Source organism: Accipiter gentilis, chromosome 10 (genome assembly GCF_929443795.1).
Source record: "Accipiter gentilis chromosome 10, bAccGen1.1, whole genome shotgun sequence".
NCBI lineage: Eukaryota > Metazoa > Chordata > Aves > Accipitriformes > Accipitridae > Astur > Astur gentilis.
Window position 1 is genome coordinate 13,939,675 of NC_064889.1, and position 12,216 is coordinate 13,951,890.

The 12,216-nt window shown below is 36.5% G+C and overlaps 1 protein-coding gene across 2 annotated transcripts in view; it reads left to right on the forward strand.

Annotated features, from left to right (window-relative positions):
• SLC12A1 (solute carrier family 12 member 1) overlaps window positions 1-11,086 on the forward strand; it is a 48,039-nt gene extending 36,953 nt beyond the window's left edge. For both annotated transcript variants that reach the window (XM_049812194.1, XM_049812195.1), the window contains exons 20-26: window positions 48-191; window positions 2,141-2,272; window positions 2,503-2,614; window positions 5,011-5,097; window positions 7,402-7,537; window positions 9,852-9,919; window positions 10,951-11,086. In XM_049812194.1, coding sequence (XP_049668151.1) covers window positions 48-191; window positions 2,141-2,272; window positions 2,503-2,614; window positions 5,011-5,097; window positions 7,402-7,537; window positions 9,852-9,919; window positions 10,951-11,086 — 815 coding nt within the window. The remainder of the gene's footprint in view (window positions 1-47; window positions 192-2,140; window positions 2,273-2,502; window positions 2,615-5,010; window positions 5,098-7,401; window positions 7,538-9,851; window positions 9,920-10,950) is intronic.
• Window positions 11,087-12,216: the final 1,130 nt, after the last annotated feature.

Here is a 12,216-nt window from a genome sequence, read left to right on the forward strand (position 1 = left end):
ATAGAAAGTGATGTGTTACCAGTTCCCTTACTTTTTGCAATACACAGAGGAATTCGAGAAGCTGGAGCAGGAAAGATTGGCACTGGAAGCTACCATTAAAGAAAATGATTTTGAAGAAGGAAAAAGTGGCATCTGTGGATTCTTCAGAAAAGCCAGCTCATTCAATTTCTCAAAACATGAAACAAAAAAGGGTAAGTTCCAAAATGACAACTTCTTCCTGACCCTTCAACATATCACATTTTCACCAATGTGCAAACTGGACTTTGACTCTAAGCCAAAAACACAGAAGACCCTGTAACAGGACCTACCCTATGCAAAGCTGTTTGGGTGGCCACAACCACGTAATGCAGAATACAGTGAGCATCCATTGCTGGTTGGACACGCTACCTCATACAACACAACCAATTTGCACCCCCCCTAGCCCATCCCCCGGTCATTTGCTACAAGAGCTCAGCTTCTGTTGAATTCTATTTGTCAAAAATAGCACATGGTTCTTAAAGTTTGAGGAATACAGAACAAGTTGGGTTTGGTTTTGTTGTTTTTTTTTTAATAAGGTGTTTTCAATTTTTAAACAGAGGCCTTTTTTCCTCCTCTTTAAAGAAAACAGGAACATATGCACAATATTCAGGGAACAAGCAATCTCACTTTACTCAGTATATACACACGCACAAACCGAATACCCAGATGAAAAACAGGTAAAAACAGCACTACTGCTCTATATTCTAAGCATAATTTCATAAAAATGCACAAATGAATGTGGTAAAAGTACTGAAAGTACATATACAGAACGCTGTCAAGTAACTAATTAACACATAACTTAAATGTATAGGTGATGAAATCGAAATTACATTTCAAATACAGTAAAATGATGCAGAAATACAGACAGTATTAAAGGTATTATTTCACAGTTGCTAGGCTGTAATGATAATGACCTACCCGAAGCCATGCTTGTACGCAGACAAGTATTTTCAGAATTTTCACCTGCAGAGACTATTACATCTGGCTGTGCATGCAACTCCCACAGGTATCAAGAAGATCTACAGACTGAAAACATAAAATGTCATTATTCTTTACTTGGCAGACTTCAGTTCATTTTGCAAGCTTCAGTAGAATATATTTTTATAACAAATACCACAAGAATGTGCACCCCTTTTTCAACTACCCTTTTCGATTTAGTTCAGAAAGGCATAAAGGAAATCTGTATTACACACTTTGGCTCTATATACGAGACAGATGATGTTAATAAATATCCCTGCCTCTCTGTTTTGCTTATACATTCATCCTCCCCAGAGTCGTTGCATTTCCCAGCATAGATGTAGAGGAAAGCCAATAACTGCTTTAGAACTATCCTGTCCACACTCTAGAAGTACAGGAAAACTAAACAAAGCATTTTCAGAACCTAGCAGATCAGAGTAAAACCTCTAAAGAAGCCTGTTTGCTCCATTTAAAATACTGCTCTGACATCACCTCTTTGAAATCATCGAAAGAGAAGCAGTAATAAAGCCACAGGCTTCAAAAGACAGAATGAGAGAAGACATTGTTAGTACACAGGCAAGACTGTACCTTTTAAAAGCCAGCCAAGCAAACAGCAAGAATCAAAAGTTTATTTTCAATTAACAATGATCCTCTCAAGCATAGGGAAGTTGCCATATATGCTTACGTTTTCTGCCTTCCAGGCTTAGCTTCGCCCTTCGCCCATGCTCTTGATGTACCCTGTTAGCTCTCTTTGTCCACCATTACTGTGCATTTCAGGCAGCTCTGTATTTTACAACAGACAGCTGAGCTTGTAAATAATGCAAAATAATGCCATTTACTTCTAAAATCTATCAGATATTTCCCAATTGCTTTTTAAGGTCCCAGTGAATTTTAGGTTAACTAAAAAGATCCAGAGAACAAATAATGAGATAACCCTTTTCAAGATGTTACAATCTAGTGACAAAGTACTACACAAGCTTTGGTTTCTGTGTGTATTTGTATATTAAAAGTCCATAGCATCTGCGCTGTAAATTTTTTCAGATTTAAGGTCTAGAAATTATGTCAGAAAAGTTCATTTTCCTGAAGCTTTCTCTCCACTTGACTCCCTAAAGCTACTTGTTGCCTCACTTGTCAGAAATCCTTCCATATTTCTTTCTCATTACAGAGAGTACCATTAACACAATACAGTCAATGCATGTGGGTGAATTCAATCAGAAGCTGCTAGAAGCCAGCACTCAATTTAAAAAGAAGCAAGGAAAAGGTACAATTGACATTTGGTGGCTGTTTGATGATGGAGGTAAGGAATTTGAGTAAGAACTGCAGGGAGAGAGATTTCTGTCCTAGCAAATATAAAAACAGGCTTGGGAACTTCCACAAAACTGGTTTTTTAACATTACATAGTCAATTTTCTGTCTGGTTTAAATGTTTTAAGATTAACTTACATCCAACACTGATGAAGTGAAGGATGGAGTTTTTATCATGCAATGCACTAATTTGATCTTCTTGCAATTTTATATGTTGTTCCAGGTCTAACAATCCTGATTCCTTACATTCTAACTATCAGGAAGAAGTGGAAAAATTGTAAATTAAGGATCTTCACTGGAGGAAAAGTCAATAGGATTGAAGAAGAAAAACTAGTGTAAATATAACTATATTTGTCTCACTGTTTAAGGAGTTTGAATTGATGGTGAATATAATGCATATAGAGCAGGAAGCTGGGAATTTCTCAGCACGACTGATTTGTTGTACTGTGGGCAGCATGAAAAAAATTATATACTTGATAGAAAGGCGTTGAGGTTATGGCATAGCCCTCAAGGCTCAATGTAAATGGCAATTACCAAAGGAAACTCACATCCAGCAATTTTTGCCATTAACAGCTCACATTCCCTTCTCTAAGAAGAGTGGTCTGCACTCTGTAATGAGAATATAATTAGTTTTATGGGATTTACATGAGGTTGTCCAGTTAACAGTAAGTGAAATTGCACATGAAGCTTCTCATATGCAAATACCACAGACAGATAGCTCACATAAATGTGATTAACCATGGTAAAAATGTAAAGAAGTTAAAAAGCAAGTTAATCAACTCTAAGACCAAGTTGATTTGACTTAGCTTTTTAAAAAAAAGTCTAGATTTCATAATCATCATTCGCCTTCAAGCAAATGAAAGGTACTAATATAAACTTATTTTCATCATCACTCTATAGAGGGCCTTTCCTTCCAAAGCACTTTACACACTAGAGGCACAGCCATTTCACCACTGGTGGAAGCAGGCCAATTTGCAATGGAAGTCAGTAACTGCTTACTTAACAAAGAGCAGCAGCACCATGTAGCAAGTTAAAAACAACATATCCAACCAAAACTCTAGTGGAAAACAAGCACAAAGGACAAGAGTTAGAATTTAGCCAGCACCACTAGGATTACAACACAGTGCCACAGGGGATGCTCCCTTAAGCTTTTGCTTTCACATAAAACAACCTTTACTGCACTGTGGCTCAGTCAGTTGTAAGGGTTACCCTAAAGTTAACATACTTCTGTAGAAGAGATTCACAAATGTTTGTACAAACTGTTATTGTTGGGTAAAAAAAGCCTTACAGCTGCTCAAGGACCTGCAGGGAAGTGTTCTCTCCTCCCTGTCCAGAGTCTGCCCAAGCTTGGCTGTTCAGGACCACAACTGGCTCCTGGATCTAAGCACTCAAGTCACCAAATTTTGCTAGGAGGAAGTCAGAGGTTTTGACATCAAATGGGATTTGTCAAAACATGACAAATCTTCACAGAGGCAGTTCTGGCACCTGCATACACTGCTTGTCCTACAAAAGCCAGAGTGAAAAGCATGGTCAGTACAGTTAACAATGACCTAGTCTGTCTCCAAGAAAACAATATGTGTATGTATTTCTACCTAAACACTAGCTTTCCTCAACAGCATATTCTACCCACCACACACAGAAGCCTTCAAAGACACAAATCCAGAGGCCAGGTGGTTATTGAATTCCCTAGATAGATCTAATACAACAACACCCAAGTATAATTTCATCCATTGTATTTGCAATTCAGAAATTAAATTTACCTGGACTTTTGCTAATATACAATTCTCGAAATAATAAAACCTTTCTACAGAAGTTGAGACTTTGCTCTTTCAAGTGTTCAAAACAAGGATTGCCCCAAGGGACAACAAGATTTATACAAGCAGTATATTGTTCTTTTATAAAAAAGAACAAATAAATTCTCAGGTCATAAGCAAATATGTATTTCTATCATGGTTTGCTCCTAGGAACTGTCTCACCTTTTCAAATTCCAGACCTTACATACCAAAAAAAACATCACCCCAAAGCCAAAACAAACACACTAACCCCAAAACAAAAAAACCCACCAAGTTCCCAACCATGCTTCAACCAAAGGCAAAAACCAACCTAACTAAACCTGTCTAACCTCAGCACAAACACACACAAAGCTATAAACTACTCCTCCTGTGAATTGGGGCAGAAAAGCAAAGAGTTCTCTTTTACGAGAATATGTAAAGACAACCTGTGAGTAGATCAATACAAATTCATAAATGAAACAGATTCTTTAAGTATTGCATATCAATGTACCCAACCAAATTTTCACCAGCACATACACCACCAGTGTTGTACACACTCCACACATAGAATTCTGATTATAGTAGAATAACAAAAGCCTTCTTTAAGTATTACAGAATTCTGTCCTACTATATGTTGAATATTTTTCCTTTATAATTCAAGCCTTTGCAAATACTTAAAGTACCATTTTTTCCCAAAATGTAAACAACCTTCCCTCTGTTTGCTACTCATTTCCATTTTTTGTAATTTTCATCAATCATCAGTTAAATGAATTGTACTACAGCAATCACATCAATCCAGTTCTGTAATTGGAAACTGAAACACTAAAGCATTTAAAGTAATTTGTCATATAGTTAAAGATAATGAGACAACTGCATTTGATATCTTAACTCATTTATGAGTACTCTTTGATGCAAGGCACTCAAATATAGTGATAAAACGTTCTCTCTTTTGTTTTCAGGATGGCTTCACTTCTAAGCAAATTCAGAATAAAATTTGCTGATATTAATATCATTTGTGATATCAATATAAAGCCCAACAAAGAGAGGTAAGAAACATTACCAAAATTCATTATTTAGCAGCCAGCCTTTATCAAAAGCTTGTTTCTTTTATGTTCAGCATTAAAAAAAACAAAACAAAACACACTGCAAAGAACAACACTGTCACTTCACCGCAATCATTTTCTAAGTACCTAGAGCAGGAAAGAGAAAAGAACCTTTTAACAATCACAACTCAGAGGTTCAAAACTATAGGCAACCTTTTTCTTTATGTTGTAATGATATGACTTAATTTTAATAAAGACTAATTAGACACCATACTTACAAGCAACTACATTTAACAGACATTTTATGATGGCTTTTCATCTCTCTTTAGGTTGCAATAGACTTCCCTTCATCATATTATTCAGTCAGTCACAATTCTCTTGTAAACTCACCATCTCTGCCAACTCAGCCTTCTGGATTTTACCATGAATTCATTAACTTAACATTTTTCTGGCCAAACAGAAGCATACTTATCTTTTCCCACAAGGACGATATTGTAATACTCTCCTATCACTTAATTATAATGAAGGTCCAATGTTTTTAAAAAACTAACTTATCTCCCGAATTGATGCTTTTAGGCAGAGTTTAAGAAGTTGGTAAAACAGTGCTCAGGAAGCTCCACCTCCAACTGTATTTGCTAAAAAAACCCCCACAAAACCAAAAAAAAACCCAAAAACCTTCAAGTCCTTGCTTTCTAAAACATGTCTCTATAGAAATCACCTATTTCTTCTGCTTTATATAGACAAAAGTACATAGCAAGTTGCTCAGGGAATAACTGAATCCTAACTCAATTCACAATATTTCTCTTGGTCTTAAAGATCCTCTGAAAATGTTCTCATCTTGCTATGCTCTCTTCCATCCCATCCTTTACTCCCTTCTTGATAGGTCCATAGCTATTTCATAGTCAAAGAGTTCCTCTTCTCCACCCAAAGCCTTTCCTCTGAGTTCAAGTGCAATCTCAGATTAGTCTCTTAAACCTTCTATATCCTGTTTCTACACACACACATAACTTTGCAAAAACAATATTAGATTCACCATTGTTTCTACAGTGCATTTGAGATTTTGACTTAGGAAACGCAATTAAAGAACATAAAGATTTTATGACTAGATACCTAAAGTCACTTATTAGTGCCCTCTTGATCTCTGAGTCAATTTTTTTTATTATATAAGAACTCTGTATAATAGTTCTCTTTTTTTTCAGTACTATGCAGTGATTTTACATAAATAAAAGTTATCAAAAAGAATTCATATCTGGCATTAACATAAAAACCAAACACATTTGCTGCATCAGAACAGCAAACAGGTGAATATTGTGCCAGACACTTGCTAGACCACTGTATCTCTCTCCCAGCTGGCATCTCATTCATTTCACTAATAAGAGGATTATCACTTTTACATACTGAAACAGACACTAAGGTTGTTGACAAACTCTCCAGCTACTTAGCAACAACAACATTAAACGCTGCATGTCACAGCCTTTAACCCATCTCTTGATTTCCCAGCCATATAGCAAAGTCCAACCTGTGTCCAGCCCCCTGTTTGTTTCACTTCACAGTGAGGCCTGTCAGCATCAAGTGCTCATAAAAATACACTTACATTAATATAAAAGAAAATCCCTGAGGTCTCTGTGGGATGATAGAAACTTTCAACAAATGGGCAAGCAGGGAAGTACAGAAGGATGATAAGCTTGTCCAAATGATGACAGTCAAAACCCTCAAGAATCAAATTGAAATTTAGAGAGAAAATATGTGGAAAAGTTGGGAATTGAACATAAATCTGAGCCCCCATATAGAAAAAACCTACAGCATTTTCTTCAGCCCCTTGCCACAGATTTATATCACCTGTTTCTCCATTTCTTTAACACTGTAACAGTAAAACTGTACCAGTCAGGTGCTGGAGCTGATTGCTGCAGGTAATGCTAAAACAATAATAAAAGCTCAGTATTTATGAAGAGACACATATTCATTGTTAACATTAGAACCAATATACTGCAGTTTGGAGTTACTGTAGAACTAATTTCAGTATTTTTACTACCACCAGGAAAATGCAGAAAATTCTCTGCAACTATAATAGGCCAAATCCAGTGTTTAATTATCCTCAAATAACCTTTTAATTATCCTCAACCAACCCCAACATATTGAAGTGGCACAGATATAACTTGGGGCACAATGTAGCAAAGAATTGTTAAGGATTTTGCATGTTTTTCAGCCACAATTATAGCCAGTGGGGCCTGCTATACATAGTATCTGTGATTTAAGTTAGTGAGTTCATACCCTGCAGCAAGGCCTCCACTGTAATTCCTGTTTCAGCTGGAAGTTCTTTGAAGAGATGATTGAACCATATCGTCTCCATGAAAGCTGCAAAGATATAACAACTGCTGAGAAATTAAAGCGAGAGACACCATGGAAAATTACAGATGCAGAGCTGGAAGCATTCAAGGAAAAGGTAAAGCCTTGCCTACTTTTTCACATGTGTACCTTTTCTTACACTCCAAATGTTTGAAGCGAGTAGTAAGAAAATGTGAAATACCAGATATGGAATTAGAAATATGACACGTACAAACCTTTATTTGATATTTACAAATTGGATTTATATTGTAAACACTGCAGAGGTGTGTTATGATTGCATTATTCAGCACTTTGTAAGACATTGGCATGTTTACACAGTATTTTCCAGGAGTTCTGCCCACATCAGAGCCAGCCAGATGAAAATCACCTCTGAACGAGAAGGCACACAGTGCTGCACTGAGCCTGAGCTAATAAGATCTTCTGAGAGGTTTATTAAATGGCTCCACTGTTTCAGAGCTTGAACCTCTTAAAGAGTGCAGTTCCAAACATTCACCACTTGGGAAATTGAAAACTGAATCCAGACCCTACAACTGGATCTAGAAATTTTTCCAAAGGGATGATTTAACACGGATTCTTACCTGAATGGCAGAGTGAAGGCTAAACCTGCCTACAACACAGGAGTTCTCCTGCAGTTCAGAAGCACTCTAAGGTTGATGTTGGCTGATCCACTGGGTGAATTAGAGCGCAGGCTGCTCTTTAATTTTGTTGGGCCCTACCTTTTTAGCAATGAAGTGCCAGGCTTCATCAGGCCAGTGCCAAAAGGATACTGCAAACTCTTCCACCCTTAAGAGACAAGTTGTCCTGTAACTCACAGAGAATTAATCTAGCAATTTTATTTATGGTTCCTGTTGGATTAACCTGAGTGCACTGAGCGTTTAGTTATCCCCACTTTATGGTGCTGGTAACTTCCTCAGCAGAGCAAGGATAGTGATTCTGAGCTCAGAGCCTCTAGAGGTCACAGCCTGACATATTAACATAAGCTGAAATCAATGGTGATTTAAGATAGCACACTATACACCACGGACTGCAGCAGCTGGGAAGCAGACTGACTGCTCACTGTATTACCCTTTTCATAGATTTGATAACCAGCATAAAGTTATAGTAGTCAGCTGTGGGCAGAAAACTTTTGAAGTACTCTCAGCATAAATCATCAAAACTTGGGAGTCAGAACCCCTAGAACATATCAGTATAAAAGACAACAGGAACGTAATCTGAGATACCCACACTCGCGTGCAGAACAAGTGAGGTTACAACAGGAAAAAAAACCAAACATGATTAAGCTTGGTCTTGTCTAGATCACTAACTAAGGAACAAGGAAAAAAACCTGTAAGTTGAAAGCAGTCAGCAATATGAAAATGCTAAATCTCTGTATAAAACAAGAACAGTAATAAAAAGTTTAGCTTAGACACCTGAAAAGATATGCCCCTTATCTTCAGAAGTAAGGCAGTTCTGGGAATCTTGCGAAGGACATTAGAACACATTTAAAATTCAACAGAGAAAAACCCTGGCAGCACAGATAAACGGTGATGTTATAGGATGACTCTCATGAGATAACAAGTGGCTAAATTATGAGGATTCTTACCTATATAACATGTGTAAAAGAACAGCAAAATTTCTGTAGAGAAGGAAAATTTAAGGTCTGAATGGAGAAAAACCAGCTCTTTACCTTCTCCACAGAAAGAGAGAATAATTTATAAGACCAGTTAAGATACATCTATCTCCCACGCTGCCACCTCCCGGTACACAAACCTGCCCTGCTCTCTTGTTCCCTATGACTTGTGTTAAGTTATAAAAACTTTGAGGGCCTTAGCTTGACCATAAAGTAATCTTGGCCGAATCTCAAAGTAACAGCCATTTATGCAATTTGTAAAAGTCCATACAAATACACAATACACAGAGCAGCTATGTCTTACTCCAGACTCCTGGTCTCCTGTTCAAAAGAGGAATTTCTGGCAAGGTGCTCCTTTACACACTGATGTTCAGCCGTACTGGCATGGCAGCTGGAGACTTAAAAAATACATGAATTAACATGTTAACTGCCATCAAACAATAGCACAAAGGAGGTTCTGCAGAGTTCCTATACTCAATAGCCAAATAAATACTTTAAAACTATGTCTGAACCAGCTCTGGTGCCGTGTCAGTACAAAAATAATCCCCATCCCCAGGAAGACTTACACAGTGGTAAACAACTCTGGCCCCCATGTAACTATACTAATCAAGAAGCATGGCTTAGCCTCATATTTTGTGATCTCTGTCACTCTGGACCACAGAGCAGACCTGGCTTTCAATGCTGCCGAAGCAACAGTGGAAAATCTTGCAGGCAATCGGTGACATAGAAGTCTGTAAGGCACCAGAACTGAGGATCAGTAACCTAACTGATTTTTTTCTTTTCCCCGTTTTGTTTTAATCAGAGTTACCGCCAAGTCCGTCTGAATGAACTCTTACAAGAACATTCGAGGGCAGCTAACCTCATTGTCCTGTGAGTTGCAAGATTTCGGTTCTAACTTAGAGAATAATCTAATGTGTAAAGGGATTCTGGACTAGAGCCCTCATTGAGGGCAAAAATAATCTTTTACATACCTTTTGAAGGACTTGCATCTGGACTGATGGTTCTCTGGGACTACACTGAACATGAATCTTTCCTGGTAGTTCTTGATGGCTTAAAACAAATCTCTACTCATGAAAATGTGTCAAAAATGTAATCTTCATATCCAAATCTACATGTTGAGTGTTACACTTGCTTACTCACCTGCTGAAAATGCACATTTTCCTTTCTTTTCCCCCAACTATTAACAACTCGAAGTTAGAGAAAGGATTCTTTTAGTTTGCACATAACAAATGGAGTCGTTAGCCAACATTTACTTGGAACTATATAAAACTGAATAAGGATGATGCAATTGCATAAAGAAAAAGAAGTCACCAATAATAAAAAAAAAGCCAATTTCAGAATCAATTTTTAGTTAGAGCCACATTTTTTTTATACACAGCTTCAATAAGTTAGTTAGTATTTGTGATGCACAGATAAACCTCTTTAGCTCTATTAATTCAGTCTCCAAAAAAGGACTGATGAGGTAATGTTTACCATAAATTGAGTCGTACTTTAAAACTCCCACCTCACAGTAATTACAGATCAGAAAATAAGATGATGGAATGCAAAACTATGCATGTACTGTATTTTTATCCTTTAAAAAAATCATATTATGTGTGGGTGTCACGACCCCAAAAATGCTTCTTTACCAGTTTAAGGTTAGAAACAAGCACAAGCAGTCCCTGTCCAGTACAACTAGCCATGTTAATGGCACTAACCAGGTGAGCAAGAGTTTGCAAGATGAAGGCCTAATGGTAGCTTTGTGCTTTATAAGATTAAAACAATCATGTAGTCTAATGATGAACATTCAGAGTTGTATATGAACAGCTGATGTTGTCTACTCAATATTTAGTGAGATGCATGTTATCAGGGCTACCCCTGTCTTTATAATGTTAATTTTATTTTCCTCTCTGTCTAAACAGGAGTCTTCCAGTGGCAAGAAAAGGAGTAGTGTCTGATTACCTGTATATGGCTTGGCTAGAAATTCTCTCCAAGAACCTTCCTCCAATCTTAATGGTCAGGGGCAACCACAAAAACGTACTGACTTTCTATTCTTAGAAAAACATCAGTGCCTAGAATATCCCTTGCTTGACTTCAACACCTACATTTTTAATGGCAGTGATTTATTAAAGACAAACTTATCTAATACAGATCTAAAAATTAACTGACAGAAATTTTTTCAAAAATCCAGAGCAACACAGTGAAAAATTAGACCAAAAAAATGTAAATGGTCCTGCTGGTGTTACACTCCAGTACAGGCAAAAGAAGGAAAATCTACCTCCATATATATATATATATATATATATATATATCACATGAGACAGCAAAAAATTTGAACACACACAGAAAAAATTCCACTAATTCTATAAGGTGTTGAAAATGCTTTTGATATTTATCCTAGAAAGCCAAAATTAACCCCTACAATACAAATTAGATTAAATCTATAAATAAATACTTCTTTCAAATTGCACTGTCATAGTTGCTAATAGACATACAGGAGGATTACAATGAAACACACCAGTTTGGAAGAGAGAAAAAAAACCTGTACAGTATCCATCAGGTCAAAGTTATAAATTGAGATAACGCAAGTAGAATACCTGTGATGCTGTTTAATTATAAAATTGCCAAATTAAGACCTATGCCTATAGCAGATGCTTTTACTTAAATTGTTCTGCTAATTTATATTAACTCAAATGCTTCTAATTAACTGACAAACAAAAAAGTTACATATATAAAAATGGACTATATATAACAAGACTTGATAATGAATTTTCAAGCTCTGACATGGAATGTATGATTGCAATAATTAAATGTGGTAAATTTCACAAAGATATTAGTGACATATTAAGTATTCTGACAATTTTTGCTATGAATGTAGGGTTAATACAGTCTGACATTATACTTTGGGATAATATGTACAGTGATTTATGTGATTAGAAGACAACAAAAACTCCATTAGCTGAGTTGAATGCCTTATTTTTTGATTTATATGAAATATTTCTCTTATTTTTAGGCTTTCTAAATAATATTCATTATACACTAACTTAAAATAAAAGAAATCCATTAAGTTGTGTAATTTCTCTATTTTCTATTCTGCAACATTATAGTACTTTATAATTTCAGCTGTCAATAAAAGCAGCTTCTCTCTTTAGTGGGGAAAGCTACATCATACGTGTAAGCATTAATTA